This window comes from Lepus europaeus, chromosome 22, assembly GCF_033115175.1.
Source record: "Lepus europaeus isolate LE1 chromosome 22, mLepTim1.pri, whole genome shotgun sequence".
Lineage (NCBI taxonomy): Eukaryota > Metazoa > Chordata > Mammalia > Lagomorpha > Leporidae > Lepus > Lepus europaeus.
In genome coordinates this window covers 13124354-13143505 of record NC_084848.1, presented here as the reverse complement: position 1 = coordinate 13143505, position 19152 = coordinate 13124354, and the positions used below count along the sequence as shown (strand labels likewise).

Genomic DNA, 19152 nt, shown 5'->3' with positions numbered 1-19152 from the left:
CTTGTGGACAGTGCAGTTCTAAATCATCTCAGAGACTTACTCTCCTCACATAAATTGCCTGAAAAAGGGAATGGCCGGGGCGGGGGGCGGGGGGGAGGCAGAGGGGGGACTGGCGCTGTGGCATAGCATTAGTGGCTGCCTGCAGGGCCGGCGTCCCACATGGGCTGCTCCATTTCTGATCCAGCTCTCTGCTATGGCCTGAGAAAGCAGAAGATGGCCCAAGTCTTTGGGCCCCTACACCCACACGGGAGACCTGAAAGAAGCTCCTGGTTCCTAGCTTTGGATCGGCCCAGCTCCAGCTATTGATTGCAGCCATTTGGTGAGTGAACCAGCGGATGGAAGGATTCCCTCTCCCTCTCTCCCTCTCTTTCTCTGCCTCTCTATAACTCTGACTTTCAAGTAAAATAAAATAAATCTTAAAAAAAAACAAAAAACAAAGAGAACTGTCATACAGTTTTGTCCTTACCAAAGAAAAGGAAATGTAACTCATAGTGAAAAATACAGTTTAGCTTAAAATGGCATTTTAATCTCTATTTACAATATAAAACAGCACTAGGATCTGTTTATTCATAATTTAGCAATTATTTATTAAGCATTTAATATGAAGGTACTTCAAAATGTTTCTGGAAAATGGAATAATAGCTAAGTTTATTTTGGTGCAAAAATTTTGAAATCTATGCATATGAGGGGGTCTTCAAAAAGTTCATGGAAAATGTGTATTATGAAAAAGCTAGGGGCGGCACGGTGGCACACTCGGTTAACCCTCCACCTGCGGCACTGACATCACATATGGGCGCCTGGTTCTAGTCCTGGTTGCTCCTCTTCCAGTCCAGCTCTCTGCTGTGGCCAGGTGGGGCAGTGGAGGATGGCCCAAGTGCTTGGGCCCCTGCACCAATATGGGAGACCAGGACGAAGCTCCTGGCGCCTGGCTTCAGATCGGCATAGCTCCGGCTGTGGCCGTTATCTGGGGAGTGAACCAACAGAAGGAAGACCTTTCTCTCTGTCTCTCTCTCTCTCTCTCTCTCTCTGTAACTCTGTCAAATAAATAAATAAAAATCTTTACTAAAAAAAAAAAAAAAGAAAAGAAAAGAAAAAGCTACACACGGATTTCAAAATCTTTTTGGTACCAAAACAAACTTAGCTATTTTTAAAAGTGTTTTAAGTTGGGGCCGCGCTGTGGCGCAGCAGGTTAACGCCCTGGCCTGAACCACCGGCATCCCACGTAGGTGCCAGTTGGAGATCCAGCTGTTCCACTTCCCATCCAGCTCTCTGCTATGGCCTGGAATAGCAGTAGAATATTGCCCAAGTCCTTGAGCTCCTGCACCCACGTGGGAGACTCAGAAGAAGCTCCTGGCTTCGGATTGGCACAGCTCTGGCCGCTGTGGCCAATTGGGGAGTGAACCAGTGGATGGAAGACCTCTCTCTCTCTCCCTGCCTCTCTTCTTTGTGTAACTCTGACTTTCAAATAAATAAATAATTTTTTTAAAAAGTTTAAGTTTTTTATTTGAAAGATAGAGATCTCTAATCCATTGGTTTACTCTCCAAATCCCCCTAACAGCCAGGGCTGGGAGTAAATCTGGGTTTCCCACATGAGTGGCGGAATCCCAAAACTTGAGTCATGACCTACAGCAGGAAGCAAATATAGCCAGCACTTGGACCCAGGTACTCTGATATGGTACATGGATTTCTCAAGTGGTGACTTAACTGCTATGCCAAACATGCACCTCCAAACTTATCTTTTGATCCCATTTCCAAGAACTTTTTGAAGTATTCTTACGTATATCAGGTACTATGTTGAATATCACCTTGTTTATCAAAGAAGACGGAGACAAAAATCTCTACCTTCACAGTGCTTACATCTTTTATTTGAAACCTAGCATAGAGCCTTTACTGTTAAATATTTGCCAAAAAATAAAGATTAATCCTATATATCCACCAAATCAGTATTAGAATATCAAAATCAGAATTTCAGGAGCAGTTAAAGATGAGAAAATTTGGATGGAGGTAAGCACATCCAAACAGAATGTGAACACAGAACTAGGACTTAACGGATTTCAGGAACCGTTACATAGTAGAAGAAAAGCTTACACCAATGATTTACAAGCAACTATAAACCTAAGAATGAATATCACCATTGACTTTATGGGTTTCAAAACCTGTACCATAATTATAAAACAAAACCCAGAATTTTCATAAGCAAAGTAAATAGTGGCTGTTGAGGCTGAATTCAAACCAGAAAGCAAATATAGAAAAAAGAAGAGACAACATTCCCAGAAAACTGAACACACAGTGCCTTATTTAATCAGCAACTCTGAGGATGATAACAGCAGTCACAGTTCCAGGATGTGAGAAAAGCTCAAAGGCTAAATGACTCATCACAGGTAACTGCTTGTAAATGGCAAAATCAACTTTGTCTACCTTGCTTCTACTACACCCTTCTATCTCTGGAATCAAAAGCTCTCCATCTATTTGGCTTACCTTTTCACATTTTACTTTTAAAATAAAATATAAAGAAACAGGATAAACATGGTAAGCCCCACCCCACTATACTAGAAATCCCTCTGTGGAAAGTGGCTTATTGATTCCTTATTTGTTTCTATTACCCTTTATAATGTCTCAAAGTGACTATACCATAAATACTTGTTAAGACTGAAAATAAGGAAAAAATTTTAAAAAATTAAAATACTTAAAAACTAAAATAATTAAATAATTTTAAAAATAATTAAAATATTTTAAAATTTTGACATTTTAAAAATAATGTCAAAATTCTAAAATTATACTAAATTGTTTACAGAGTGATATATATTTAGCACCAGAGAACTAAACATAATTATAAAACAAGACCCTTCTAGTACCTTGATATGTTTTACACCACAGCTGACAAGTTTATTTGGCTGGTACAAATCCCAAGAAATGTCAAATATCTGTAAATAAATCAGATTCATGGTTAAAATATTTATTTTGAAAATCTTTTAAGATTTGTTCCAAAAGAACAAATGGCCCCAAACTCTACTATTAACAATGATCAGAAATGCACTTTAAATTATGAGACATAAAATATGAAATATAAAAACTATATCTTAGCTTCCATGAATTTTATGAGGCAGCTAATAGCATATAATTTAGCACCTCTATTTTTAGTTTTAAAAACATTTAATTGAACAAATTATTTTAAATAACTAGAATGGGTCAACCAAAGTAGGGAATAATCATGTACCTAATTTCTACAAAGAACAGATTCTGAACAAAACATATACAACATTTACACAACAAAAATACGGATGTTTTATAGTCTTCTGTCACACAGAACCACTTATATATAAAAGATCCAAACACTGATTTCACTTTTTTTTTTTTTCTCTTTGGCTTTCTTACTGTTACAAAATTAACTTGTAAATTTTGGGGATCCCTAATTTAGTTTTCAAAACTAATTCCTAAATTCTTTTGATAGTTTATAATAATTGTTCTATTTACTAAATTCAAAGTACTAATACAGAAAATGCTTTAAGTGAGAACACAGATGTCTAATAAAATTTGCCTAACTTAAAAATATTTATTTATTTGAGAGGCAAGGCAACAGACAGACAACAGAAGCAAAGAGTACTTGCATTCACTGATTCACTGCCCAATTGCTCACAACAGCCCAGACTGGGGCAGGTCAAAGCTAGGAGCCAGAAACTCCATCTGGGTCTCCCACATGGGTGGCAGGAACTCAATTACTTGAGCCATCACCACTTTCGCAGGAAGCAGGAGTCAGGAGCCAGCACCCAGGCATTGAACCCAGGAACTCCAATATGGGACATAACCATTTTAACAGGCATCTTGACTGCTGGACTAAATGCCCATTACAGACTACACCTAACATTTTGAGTAAATTGTATAACAGGCCACTTTGAAAATCTACTGAAAACCAAGTATTTTCTCAAAAACGCAATGGACAAAATTTTCTCATAGGTTCCCATAAAGTTGAATCACTGCCTTTGCCTCTGTGCTGGTTCAGTTTAAGAATTAATCACACACAGTTGTATGTGCCACATATACAAATTAGACATTTCTAAGGATTTATAATAAAAAAATTTATGTGTTTGTAAAAGTAAAATATTTAATTTCATAGCTGATAACAAAGCATTCTATTAGTTTTATGCAACTTAGAATAAAGAGTATATGTTTTAACAAATTTCTGAAGGAAAAAATATTAGGCCTCCGAAATTTAATAGTAATATTTAATTTTAAATTCACACAGGCAACATAATTTTTCATCTTAACTATAGTACATAAGCAATGAATTCACATAAATCAAACTAAACAAACCCTAAGCAAAAACCATTCAATTTTTTTTGACAGGCAGAGTTAGACAGTGAGAGAGAGAGAGAGAGAGAGAGAGAGAGAGAAAGATCTTCCTTCCGTTGGTTCACCCCCCAGTGGCCACTATGGCCCGCACTGTGCCGATCCGAAGCCAAGAGCCAGGAGCCAGGTGCTTTTTCCTGGTCTCCTATGCAGAGTGCAGGGCCCAAGCATTTGGGCCATCCTCCACTGCCTTCCCAGGCCACAGCAGAGAGCTGGACTGGAAGAGGAGCAACAGGGACAGAATCTGGCGCCCCAACCGGGACTAGACCTGGGATGCTGGCACCACAGGCGGAGGATTAGCCAAGCGAGCTGTGGCACCGGCCAGAACCATTCAATTTTTAAATTGAGATTTGAATAAGGGATATTCACATATTTCCAAACTCATCAAATTGTACACATTAAATATATGTAGTCTTTGTATGCCAATTTTACCTCAGTAAAGCTATCAAAAAAGAAAAAAATGCATAATTCCATTGAAACAAACACTGGTTTAAAAATTCTGTGCTGCAGCCAGTCCTCACACAGTGGGTTAAGCCCCCACTTGCCACACCACCCTCCTGTATCAGAATGCCAGTTTGAGTCCTGGTTCCTACGTTTCCAATCCAGCTTCCTGCTAATGCACCTGGGAAGGCAGCAGAGGAGACTCAAGTACTTGGGCCCCTGCCACCTATGTGGGAGACCAGGATGGAGTTCCTGACTCTTGACTTCAGTCTGGCCCAGACCTGGCAATTGCAGTTATCTGGGGAGTGAACCAGAAGATGGAAGATCTCTCTATTTCAAATAAACAAATACTTTTTAAAAATACGATAAAGATAAAAATAAAAATTTCATGCTAATGTTATACATATGGAATCATGAATCCTTTAACAGATATTTTCTCTAAGACTATGAGTATTTATAATCATACAATGTTTTGTTTTTAAGTAACTCTATTGAGCTATAATTCACCCATCATACAATTTGCTCACTTATGAGACTGATGCACTGTCTGCTGTACTAACAAGGCACCATTTTTGCTCATTTAAAGTATAAAATCCAACAGTTCTTGGTAGGCTCACTGAGTTGTAGCATCAGTTTCAGAACATTTTTGCCACCCAAAAAAGAAACTCCATACCCCATTAATTATTCTCTTTCCATAATTGTACATTTTTAAAATAAATTATACAGTTTTAATTACATACAACCTATCTGGCAGTGAAAAAAAACAGAAGAATAAAATCTTCTAACTTTGTTCCAGTCTCTTCCCATCCATTACTCATTAGAAATCCCCATTGAGAATACTTACTCTATCTGTGTGACCAGGAGCCATAGATAACATTTTCCCCCTTTTCCAATCCCAAACACAAACTGTATTCTTTGAATCAAGTCCAACTGAAACCAAGCGCTGAATTATGTCCAAGAAGTCCAGGATAAAATAAAAAAGCAAAGAAATCAAAGAGAAATGAAATTATAAATGGCAAATAAATTCTACTCATAGGCTTATAAACATCAACATTTGCACATTTATATTCTAAAGATTTCACAGAGAAAGGTTAGATAAATTTCATCTTGTTAATACTTGAACATATGTATAGTTATTTACATTAAGAAAAAGAGACTTCCATTTCTAACAGGATTAACAAAATATCCTAGACAAGTCTCTTGCCCCAACCAAAAATAAATTAAAAACATCTATTTAAATACACTGTTGAGCTTTCAAAGAATCTGGAAATTTGAGAACAAAATATTCCCAGTGGAAATCCTGGAGGGTAAGAGGGCACATATACCTACTCTCCCCTAAGGGTTGTCAGATGAATTTTGGTACCCTCGATTTTTGCGTTATAGGCTAAAGAATAGGAGATTAAAGTCAAGGACCTACTCAGGTAGGCATTTGAAATGCAGACCTCTGACTAAAGCAGTGAATCACTCAGAGTAAGTGACAATGAGAAACAATTCCTTTCGAAAGAAGGGGTACTGGGACCCTTGTTGTGGTATGAAGGGTTAAGCTGAAGCCTGCAATGTCAGCATCCCATATGGGTGCCATTTCAGGTCCCAGCTGCTACACTTCCAATCCAGCTCCCTGCTAGCACGCCTAGGAAAGCAGCAAAAGATGGCTCAAATCCTTGGGCCCCTACACCCACGTGGGAGATCCAGATAAGGCTCTTGGCTCCTGGCTTCAGATTGGCCCAGCACTGACCATTGTGGCCATTTGAGGAGTGAACCAGTGGATGGAACATCTCTCTCTCTCTGTCTCTCCCTCCCTCTCTGTAACCCTGCTTTCCAAACAAATAAAAAATAAAATCTTAAAAAAAAAAAAAAAAAAAGGATGTCAAAGCATGAAGGAGAGCCAGATCTCCCTGAAAATTTGTAATCATAAGTAGCCTTTACATGGTTGTTATTATCTAAATTCTCATTATCAATGAACCCCTTAAATGAGAAATTTCAGAGTAGTCCTAAGGATTGGCTGTACCCTCAAGTAACTTCAACTATGCAGCAAAGGCAAATGGAAGACTGCAACTTCAATTCATCCCTCAAAGACATCTTTTTTTATTATTATTATTATTTGACAGGTAGAGTTATAGACAGTGAGAGAGAGAGAGAGAGAGAGAGAGAGAGAGAGAGAGAGAGGTCTTGCTTCTGTTGGTTCACTCCCCAAATGGCCGCAATGGCCGGTTCTGCACGGATCCAAAGCCAGGAGCCAGGTGCTTCTTCCTGGTCTCCCAGGCCGGTGCAAGGGCCCAAACACTTGGGCCATCATCCACTGCCCTCCTGGGCCACAGCAGAGAGCTGGACTGGAAGAGGAGCAACCAGGACTAGAACCCAGAGCCCATATGGGATGCTGGCACCACAGGCAGAGGGTTAACCAAGTGAGCCATGGCACCGGCCCTCCTCAAAGACATCTTACAGGCAGCAATTCAGTAACAATAAGCCTTAAGTTTAAAAAAACTCCTGTAAACACAGGGAACTAGGAGACTATGAGTGAGATTCAGAAGTCACAACCAACAAAAAAATCAGCCTTGCAAAAAATATCAGATAATAGAATTATTAAATAAAAGAAGCTTAATGTGAACAGAGAAATAAAACCAAGACTTCAAAATATTGCATATAAGCAAAGGAGAGTATAAAAAGTATCCAAGGAGATTTGAAGAAAACAAAATTTCTAGAAATAAAAAAATAAAATTACAAACCCAATGGAAGGATTACATAGATTAGAGGGAGAAGAAGAGTTGAAAAAGGGAGATACTAAAACAGAAAGTATGAGAGAGGTTGAAAAAAACCATGAAAGATGGACTTCAAGCCAAAAGGAGTATTACAGTCTGAACTTCCCCTCACTGCCATCAACAACTAAAAAAAAAAAAATCTGTATAAAATATTTGAAACAGATGATTTTAGACATCTATAATATGAAGTAAAGCACTATGAATCTTGAAAGAGGGAGAAACAAACCAATTGAGTCCTGCAACTGCCATAACTGCTTTGGGAGGCAGTTTCTAGATTAAGGCACAGAAAGGTGTCATCTGAACATAAGAGTCCAGTAGACTGCTGTTTGGAAAGGATGGAGCTTGGAGTTACAGAGGCCCACATGGTAGAATTGACAGGAGACAAGGCTGGAGAGGACAGGCCAGAAGCCAGGAGAAAGAGTTGGCCTTGGGGGCTGGTGTTATGGCAAAGCAGGTAAAACCTCTGCCTGCAGTGATGGCAGTCCATATGGCTGCTGGTTAGTGTCCTGGCTGCTCCACTTCTGATCCGGCTTCCTGCTAATGGCCTGGGGAAAGCAGAAGAGGATGGCCCAAGAACCTGGGCCCCTATTACCGATGTGAGAGACCTGGATAAAGCTCCTGGCTTCAACCTGGCCCAGCCCTGGCCTTGTCATCTGGGGAGTGAACTTGTGGGTGGAAGATCTCTCTCTTTGTAACTCTGACTTTCGAATAAATAATAAAGAAATCTGGGGCCAGTGGTGTGGTATAGCAGATTAAGTTGCCATCTGCAGCACCAGTATTTCATATGGGTGCTGGTTCAAGTCCTGGCTGCGCCACGTTCCACCCAGCTCCCTGCTAATGTGCCTGGGAAAGGCAGTGGAAGCTGGCCCATGTCCTTAAGTCCCCGCACCCACATGGGAGTCCCAGAAGAAGCTTCTGGCTCCTGGCTTAGGATCAGCTCAGCTCTGGCTTTTGCAGGCATTTGGGAAGTAAACCAACAAATGAAGACCTCTTTCTGTCTCTCCTTCTCTCTAATTCTGCTTTTCAAACAGATAAAAAAAAAAACTTTAAAAATAATAATAAATCTTGAAAAAAGAGAATAGGCCTTTTTTTGGGACAGTTACAGTAAAGTGAGAATTCAGTTTTCAAAATCCATATGTAATATGGAATATTTACAGGCAGTCAAGGAAGCATTTGGAGAGAAGATAGAGCCACTGTTAGCTGATATGGAATTTAAAGTCATTGGTCAAGATATTTACCCATCAAGAATGAGTAAGATGAAGACTGCTACTGGCTCCTAAAGAACACTGTTATTTATAACACAAATAGAAGGAAAACTCCTTTAAAGATAAATAAGAGATAACAATCAGAAAAGGAGATGGAAGCCTCTACCCAGTTTCCCAAATTCCTCTTTGTTCCCATTCCCAAACAAAATCTTATTTTGGTCCATTAATTGAATTGGAAGGATCTACAAAAAAATTTATACATCAAATACTGAATAAAAATGTTCTAATACACACTAGAAACATCAGATGGGTTCTCAGAATGGTGAAAACATACAAATAAATGAAAATGAAAAGAGTCTAGCATGGGGTACTTGTGATGTCAGTGTTCATTGTATAAGAACTAATTGCTATAATGTTACAAAGTAAAATCACAAATGTTACGGTAGAAGCCTAAATGGAGTAAACACTAGCCTAATCACACACAAAGCCATTAGAAACTGGAATCTGGCAGAGCAACATAAGCAAAGAAAATGCAAGAATAATATAATAGGCACTTGAGATGTCTAGATATCAAGAGACTACTAAAGGCTCTTGGGAAAAATTAGTGAACCTTATAATATTTTTGCAAAAATATTATACAATTTTTATAAATCATGTGCCAAAGTCACAGATAAACAGAAGCATATAACTTACAAAATTAAGTTCATTCTATAAATTATCAGAGCTATAATCATAACTTTGATTCTGTTAAATATGAGAAATGCATTTTATAAATTCTGGTTGTGGGGCTGGTACTGTGGTGCATCCGGTTAACACCCTGGCCTGAGGCACTGGCATCCCATATGGGCGCTGGTTCAAGACCTGGCTGCTCCACTTCCGATCCAGCTCTCTGCTATGAACCGGGAAAGCAGTAGAGGATGACCCAAGTCCTTGGGCCCCTGCACTTGTGTGGGAGACTCAGAAGAGGCTCCTGGCTCCTTGCTTCAGATCGGCCCAGCTCCAGCCATTGCAGCCAATTGGGAGTGAACCAGCGGATGGAAGACCTCTCTCTCTCTCTGCCTCTCCTCTCTTTGTGTAACTCTGACTTTCAAATAAATAAATAAATCTTTAAAAAATAAATAAATTATGGTTGTATTTTTAAGATAAAGTACCAATTAACTTCCTAATCCGCCTACCCCTTCTCCCATTTACTATGAAATTTTAGTCCCTATTTGATGTGAATTTATCTAAATAGTCTTTCAGGTCCTAATTATCCTCAATAAGGCAGACTGCCAGTATTACTGTGGATATTCAATTCATTTAGAAGAAAGCCTCTGGGAAAAGAATACTCAGCATTGCTACCAGCTGGGAAACTCATTACTGGATAAATCTTAAATGATTACTTATAATCAAATCTAAGAAAAATATAAAAATTATACAATATTTCTTACTTGGTATCCGGTAAATAGTTTATAGTTATAAGCAAATAGATAAGTTCTGTTAAATATATTTTAAAGTATTTTCTCATTAACATAATTTCAGAGACATTCTTCTTAATTTTATCTTAAATTGTAACAGTTCCTTACCCTTTAGCTTTAACTGTACTTAAAATGGATGAATTCTTTTTAAAAGATAAATAACCACTTCCTAAGTTACATGCTTTGGAAGCAGTAGAGCATTGCTGTTAAAAACATGAGCTTTGGAGTATAACTGACCTGGATTCCCGCTCTGGCTCCATTACTAGCTGTGTAACCTGGGGCAAGTTATTTAACCTAAGTCTCAGTTTCTTTATCTGTAAAATAGAGATAATAATAGTATCTATTTCATAGGGTTATTGTGAGGATTAAATGAGATAATGCAGGCTTATTAGCATAATGCCTGGCACGTAGCATGTGCTCAATATCTTGAAGGTACTATATTTTCATAAGCTTAAAATTTTAAGTAACATGTTCCCATGAAGATTTCTGATGATAAAATCCATGAACCCAAGACTTTTCTTATAAGATGCTTAAAATAAGCCAAATTAAAGGTTTTCAACAACTAAAAGCTATGGGCATGAGCTCTCTTTGGATGGATAAAAGAAAATTCCTCAGCAATGCACTATAATACATTTAGAAAGGGCAATTTTAAAGCTAAGAAAGTAACAGTATTTAAAGTTATAAGACACTTAAAGCATCCTGAGTTCACAAATTTGTATATTTGTTTCACAGTGCATTATACTACTCCGAAATAGATAAAGAGTACATATTATTCACTTCCGCTTTAAAAAAAAATGAATTTGACATGAGGACATTAAGGGACTTGAAAGATAATAGTAAAAATGGGACATGAATTAAGTTTCTATAATTGCTAATCATTGCTTTATAGTAATAAACTCAGAAACACATTTTTCCCCAAATAAGAAAGCCCAGTTAGGTCTTTATAGATTAATTCTCAGAAAGTCACCTCTTATCAGAAAAAAATTATAATAATCTGTGCTACTAAAGAAGTTTTGCTTCAGAGCAACATAAAACATCTATGGACTAAATCTGTTTTTGTTTTGTAAAATCTAATCTACAAAATAATTTTATAAATTGAAAAGCAGACAAGTAATTTTTTTCTAAAAGTTAAATTGATTTTAAGGTCTACTTTTAAGAGTATAAATTAGCCACATCTGCAAAATCCAACTTCTTACCACTTCTAAAACATGTGTAGGGTATAATAACTTCCATGAAAACATCAGAATAAAAGGAAAAGCCCTTGACTTACCTCTTAAAAAGCAATGACTAGAACTAGATGATAATTTGGAAACTGACTAGTCAGTGAACTGATTAATTATATCCTTTGATTTTGTGTGAAAACAATTCACAGGAATTATTTAATCCTTTCCATTAAAATATAATTTTAATTGATAATCTTTAAAGAAACTGAAAATTAAAATATATATAGCTCTCCTTAGAAAAACAATTTTCCTAAGACAATTTCTATCTGTCCTATCAAAATACCCCAGGTGGAAAAGGGTTATACATAAAATTATATATAATTACAAGCAGGTAATACGTAAGTGCATCAGAATTTCTTTGGTTTTCAAAGTATCTTAATATGATGCAATAAAAATTCCTGTTGTCCTTCTTCTTATATAAATCAACCACCCACTCTATCTAGCCACCTTCACTGCTGGATAAATACATCAACTTCTTTCCAATTTATTATAGATTTATAATAATTTCTTATAGCACATTTTCAAAACATAATTCAGAACAAGAAAATTATCACATACCTGTCCATCTAAGTCGAATGCTAAGCAGGCTATACCATGCGTATGAACATCCTTTAGAACTGATATGGTCTGCACGGTATATGAATCCCAAACACAGATATAAGGCTCTTTCCCAACTTGCCCTGTTGCTACCAATACTCGTTCAGGATGCAATGCAAGGCTGCAAAAGAACACAAATAATAAGATTTAAAAATTGGTTATAGGGCTTTTATATTATTTGGTATTCATAACATTTATATATATATATATGAATGAACATTATACTTATCAATTTTAAATAATCTGGATTTAAAGTAAATAATTTCTATAAAACCCATGCTAAGAGGTCCTACCTTAATAGTATATCTGTGAAAACAGTTAATTATAAACCAACTATACCTTTCATACTCCCCATAATATAGAACATGGAAACTTCTCAAGAAAAAAGTCCCAAAGGGATCAACTGCCCTATAATAACAAATACGCAGCAACCCACCCACATGCCATTTTCTCACTTTGCAGCCATCTGTTTTTTAAGCCCTCTCTCCCACTTAACTATTCTTCTTCAGTACTGCCAGACCAAATTTTAACATTCCAAAACAGCTCTTAGTAGCACTCTTTTTATAACATTAGTACTTAAACTAAAATCCCATTTTAACAAACTGAAGGGTCAACTATAATTAACGCAAAGTAAACTACCAGTCTTGAAAAAGAAGAACTACCAGTTGGCAATAGTCTCTGTACCACAGCAGAAGGCAGAAAACATCCTTGGCCATCCTCCTCTGCCTTCCCAGGCCATAGCAGAGAGCTGGATTGTAAGTGGAGCAACCGGGTCTCGAACTGGCACCCATATGGGATACCGGTGCCTCAGGCCAGGGTGTTAACCCCCTGTGCCACAGCACTGGCCCCACAAAGTATGACTTGTACACAGAAACTTTAAAACCCCATGGAAAGACAGCTTCGGACCCCGATTCCAGCGTCCTGCTAATGAACACCCTGGAATGTAGCAGATGATGTCTCCAGGAATTGAGTCTTTTCATCCACATGAGAGATCCAAACTGAGTTCCTGGATGCTGGCTTAGCCAGGGTGGCCTGTCCCAGCCACAAATGTGGCAGGCATTTGGAGAGTGAACCAGCAGCTGGAAGATCCCTGTTTTTCTTTCTCTCCCCGCCAGCCTTCAAAAATCATCACAATTCTTAAAGTGAACAAACAGATATTTTCTCAAGCTCTACAAAGGACACAACGAAAAGATGTTCAACGTCAATAGTAATCATTAGGGAAATAGAAATTAAAATAAAAATATGATAAATTACTTCTATGATTGGAAAAAACCTAAAATATCAACTATTGACAAGTATTCAGAAAAAATGGAACTCCCATATATTACTAGTGGGATGTAAAATGATGTGACTACTTTGAAAAATAGCCTGGCAGCTCCTTAAAAGGCTAAAGTTATCCCAAGATTTAGCAATTCTATTTTTAGATATATCCTCCAAAAGGATGAAAATATTTATGTCCACACAAACCTTGTACACAAATGTTCATAATAGCATTATTCATTACAGCCAAAAGGGGGAAACATTCCAAATGTTCATAAACTGAAGAATGGATAGATGAACATATAGTACCCATATAAAGGAATATTATTGAGAATAAAAAGAAATAAAGTACTGATACATACTACAATGTGGATGAACCTTGAAAACATTACACAAATGGAAGAAAGCAAACATATAATGGTCATATACTATAAGAATCCATTTTTATGAAATGTCTAGAATAAGCAAATCTATAAAGAAAGATTAGAAGTTTCCAGAAGCTGGAGGGAGAGGATAATGGAGAATTGGTAACAAGCACAGGAATTTTAGGGGTGAGGAAATTTTTCTAATTAGAGGTAATAGCTGCACATCTCAGTGATAATGCAAAGTACCACTGCACTGTGTGTGTGCGCACAATGATTTAATGGTGTACCAGACTTTAAAGTGTGAATTTTATGTTATGTGAATTGTATCACAATAGTAAAAAAAATGGTGAAAAATAGTGACATTGCCTTGTATATATATTTTGAACAGAAGGAGAAAAAAAACCTAAATTCAAAACTAACTGCTCTTCAAGGGTTTCTCAGCAAATTATCTCAATCTTGTTTGCTCATCTTTAAAAAGGACATATATATACTTTTAATTTAGGGGAAATTTCCCTAAACATGGAAAATGAGAAATAAAAACACAGAAAGTTTCCATAGTTTAACTATGATATCTATATACAACAGAATAAAGCAATTCAAAGTCACATTAAAGAAAAAGGAAGGTTAGGCCGGTACGGTGGCATAGCAGGTGAAGCCACCGCCTGCAGTGCTGGCATCCCATATGGGCTAAGGTTTGAGTCCCGGCTGTTCCACTTCCAATCCGGCTCTCTGCTATGGCCTGGGAAAGCAGTGGAAGATGGCCCAAGTCCTTGGGCCCCTGCACCTGCATGGGGGACCCAGAGGAAGCTCCTGGCTCCTGACTTCGGATCAGCACAGCTCTGGCCATTGCAGCCAACTGGGGAGTGAACCAGCAGATGGAAGACCTCTCTCTCTGTCTCTCCTTCTCTCTCTGTGTAACTCTTTCAAGTAAATAAAGAAATCTTTTCTTTACAAAAAAAAAAAAAAAAAGATAGGAAAGGTGAATGCTTTAGCCTTTTAAATGTGTAAAAAAACAAAAACAAAAATAAAAAACCTGCCAGGCAAAAAATATTCTACATGAAAGATCTCTGTGAGAAACCAGGGAGAAAGAAGGGGCCATTAAAGAAGGATGTACAGGGGCCAGTGCTGTGGCACAGTGGGTTAACGCCCTGGCTTGAAGCACTGGCATCCCATATGGGCACTGGTTCTAGTCCCGGCTGCTCCTCTTCTGATCCAGCTCTCTGCTATGGCCTGGGAAAGCAGAAGATGGCCCAAGCCCTTGGGCCCCTGCACCCACGTGAGAGACCTGGAAGAAGCTCCTGGCTTTGGATCAGCGCAGCCAATTGGGGAGTGAACCAGCAGATGGAAGACTTCTCTCTCTCTCTGCCTCTCTTCTCTCTGTGTAACTCTTTCAAATAAATAAATCTTAAAAAAAAAAAAAAAAAAAGGATGTACTTTTCTCTGAAGAGAGAACTTCCACTTTGCATATGGCCCTGTCTAAATACTGATAGTTTGTGGTCACAAAAGGCTTCCATAGCTCATGACAGAGTCTTGGGTGATCACTGACATCATAAATAAGGTGTTAATTGTTAAATTAACAGCAGAAATCACTGTGCACTACTCCCCATGTAAGACCTCTGTCCTTAATGAGTTGTACTATGAAAAGTAACTGCAAAACTTGTTCTCAAACAGTAATTTATACACTGTGTGTATGTATGTGTGTATGTGTGTGAGTGCAAACTTGAAATCTTTACTTAGTATAGAGTTGGTCTTCTGTAAATAAAGTTAATTAAAAATGAATCTTAATGAAGAATGGGGTGGGAGAGGGAGTAGGAGGGGGGATGGGAGTGGGGATGGGAGGGTATAGGGGAAAGAACCACTATTATTCCTAAAGTTGTACCTATGAAATTTGCATTCATTATATAAAAGCTCTAAAAAAAACTGCCAGGTTTTTGTTTTTTTTTTTTAAGATTTGAAAAGCTGAGTTAACAGAGAGAGAGAGAGAGAAAGAGAGAGAGAGAGGGAGACACACGCAGAGAAAGATCTTCCTTTCACTGGTTCACTCCCCAGACAGCTGCAAGGGCCAAGGCTGGCAGGCTGAAGCAAGGAGCCTGAACTCCATCCAGGTTTGGTGGCTGGCAGGTGCACAAGCACCTGGGCCATCTTTCACTGCTTTGCTTTCCCAGGCCTTTAGCATGGAGCTCAATCAGAGTGGAGCAGCCAGGACTCGAACCAGTGCTCATGTGGGATACCAGTATCTTACAGGCAGCTGCTTAACTCACTGCATCACAATGCCGACACCCAAAACTGCCAATTTCCTACCAGCAATGTATGAAAGTTAGTTGTTCCACATTCTCACTAATATTTGCTGTTACCAATCTTGTTAGTTTGACTCCCTGATGATTAATGACACTGAGATATGTTTCTTGTAATCTGCTCAAGTCTTCTAGATACATTTAATTGGGCTGTCATATTTTTGAATTTTAAAAGCATTTCATATATTCAATACAACTGCCTTTGTCTAATATGTGATTTGCAAGTATTTTCCCTCACAATGTAGATTTTCATTTTCTTTCACAAAGGAAACTTTTTATACAAAATCAGTACATTAATTTTTTGCTTTATGGATATCCTTTTGTTTAACCAAAGCAAATGATGTTTACTTCTAAAAGTTTTATAGTTTTATACTTTACATTTAAATCTTTGCTCGACTGTAGATTTTATATAAGATACAACATAAATTGAGGTTCATTTCCCCTCTCTATGGATGTTAACTTGTTCCTGTACCATTTGTTGAAAAGACTACCTTTTCTTCATTGAGTTATGTACCTTTATCAAAAATTAATCATATATATTAACTTGTAACACTGTACTCTATATTTTGTTCTATTGACCTATGTATTTATCTTCCACCAATATCACACTGCTTGATTACTGCTTTAAATTAACTTTAAATTAAGTAATGCAAGTCCTCTTTGTTCTTTTTCTAAATTGCTTTAGCTCTTCACATTACTTCATCTTTCCCACAAATTCAGAATTAACCCACTCATCCTGAGTATCCTGCAGGGATTGAAATCAGGATTGCGTTAAATCTATAAATCACGTTGAGGAGAATGTTATCTTAACAATATTGAATGTTCCAATGAACATAGTATATCTGTCCATTTTTGAAGTCTTTTTTTATGTGTTTTTTTAGCTTCATTTTATATACTTAAGTGTATGGACCCTACATAGTTTGCAAAATATGTTTTAGAGTTATTGCAAATGACATTGTTTTAAAATTTCAATTTTCAACTGTTCAATGCACAGGTCTTGAATAAATTGATCTGTGTATGTTGATCCTGTATCCTATAACTCTGATAATTCACACAATTGGAGGAGTTAGTTTTGTGTGAGGTTTTTTTTTTTTTTTTTTTTTTGTAGACTCAGAATTTATAATGCAGACAATCATTATCTAGGAATAGAGAAAATTTATTACTTCATAATCTGAATCTGGAGCTACAAATCCAATTACTTGAACAAACACAGGGCTCTTCCTGTTATCGGTTTCTTCTTGGTGAGTTTGAGGATTTTCATCTAAATTGTCCAATGTACATACAGAGATTTGTTTATACTATTCTATCTTGTTAATGTCTTTGAGTCAACAGTGAAATCCTGATGGATACTGGTAGCTTGTCTTCCTTTTATTCTTGGTCAATCTATCTAGAAATGTGTGAATTTAATCAATCTTTTAAAGGAACTGGCTTTGATTGATTTTTCTCTGCTGTTTCGGTGTTTGCCTTAATTTCAGCTCTTTATAATTTTCTCCTTTCTGTTTGTATTTGGGTTTAGTTTGCTCTTCTTCTTCTAATTTCTTAAAGTAGGATTGTAGATTACTTACCTGAGATCTTTTTTCAAACATATGAATTTAATGCTATATATTTTCCTTAAAACCTTGCTTTAGCTGAATTTCATAAGTTTTCTATCTTCTAGTTCACAATAATTCCTAATTTCCCTTTTGTGTTATTGAATTTTCTATTGATTCCCTTATAATCAGAAGACATTTTTTTTCATCTTTTAAATTTGTTGAGGTTTATTAATGTATAGCCTATATTGGTAAATGTTCTAGTTACTCTTAAAAATATGCATTTTGTGGTTATGGCCCATGTTGTTTGCCATGCCATAAGTAAAAAGTCCTTTGTCTCTGACCCGGAAATTTCATGTATTTTTCAGCAACCAAGAAATGATGAATGTCTAACTTATTAGTTTGTAAGGAAGGTAAAACATACCCCCACACTATATTATTTTTTCTATGCTGATATAACAAATTACCACAAATTTAGCACAACTGGGTCTACTGCTGAGACATAGAGGGTTAAGCCACTGCCTGAAGCACTGGTATCTGAAATTAAAGGTCAGTTCTCAAAGCCTTTGATATACTCTTTCCAGACAGTTTCATGTATATACAGCACAAGAGTGAGTCAGGGACATCAAATATAGCCTTATAATATCCACTTCTTGAGCGTCATGCCCTCTGTAACTCCCACTCTCCATCTCCCAATGGCCACTTTTCATTGTTAATAGGGAGAGAAGTCCAGGATATGATCCCTCACACAATATCATGTACTTTCCACAGGGTTCAAGTCCTGGCTGCTCCGCTTCCAATCCAGCTCTCTGCAAATGTGCATGGGAAAAGTAGAAGATGGTTCAAGTGCCTGAGCCCCTACCACCCATGTGGGAGACCCGGAGGAAGCTCCTGGCTCCTGGCTCTGGCCTGGCCTGGCCTGGCCCAGCCCAGCCCAGCCCAGCCTAGCCTGTTGCAGCCATCTGAGGAGTGAACCAGCAGATAGATCTCTTCTCTGTCTCTCCCTCTCTCTCTGTAACTCTGCCTTTCAAATAAATAAATCTTAAAAAAAAAAAAAAAAAAAAGGTACAACTTTATTACTTCACAGTTATGCAGGGATGACAATCTGGTTATAGTGTGGCTCAGATCTGTCCTCTGCTTATAGTCTCACAAGTCCAAAATCAAGATGTAAACACAGATCTATTCCTTCTGGAGTGTCTGTAAATGAATCAGCTTCCAAGTTCATTCAGAATGTTAGCAAATCCTGTTCCTTGTGGTTGAAGACTAAAACCTTCATTCCTGCATTAGCTGTCAGCAGGGAACTTCTTAGCTCTTTCAGGCCACCTGCATGCCTCATCAAGTTGCCACCTCCATCTTAAATCAGCGATGGCACTCTGAGTCACTCTCAAGTGTGGAATCTTTCTGACTTCGGCTGCATATCTTCTCATTGCAGCTGGAGAATGTTCTGTGCTTTTAAGAGCTCACATGACTAGACTGAGTGCATTTGGATAATTAAGATAGGATAATTCAAGATAGTTTCACTGTCCTAACATCCACATCTTAATTTTATCTCCAAGACACTTTTGCCATGCTTAACATACCAAATTCACAGGATCCAGGGATTAAGTGTGGATATCTTTAGGGCCAATCTGTTACCACACAGATTCAGACACTGTGTCCCCTAAAGGAGTCTTTA

At 37.6% G+C, this 19152-nt stretch overlaps 1 protein-coding gene across 10 annotated transcripts in view; it reads right to left on the bottom strand.

Annotated features, from left to right (window-relative positions):
• Nucleotides 1–19152, bottom strand: part of EML5 (EMAP like 5) — a 171413-nt gene that overhangs the window by 128322 nt on the left and 23939 nt on the right. For 9 of the 10 annotated variants that reach the window (XM_062181691.1, XM_062181692.1, XM_062181694.1 and 6 more), the window contains exons 2-4: nt 11991–12150; nt 5633–5731; nt 2856–2924 (exon numbers count right to left, since the gene is read on the bottom strand). In XM_062181691.1, coding sequence (XP_062037675.1) covers nt 2856–2924; nt 5633–5731; nt 11991–12150 — 328 coding nt within the window. Of the gene's footprint in view, nt 1–2855; nt 2925–5632; nt 5732–10446; nt 10524–11990; nt 12151–19152 lie in introns of those variants that run through there. The other variant, XM_062181696.1, reaches the window with a different exon arrangement.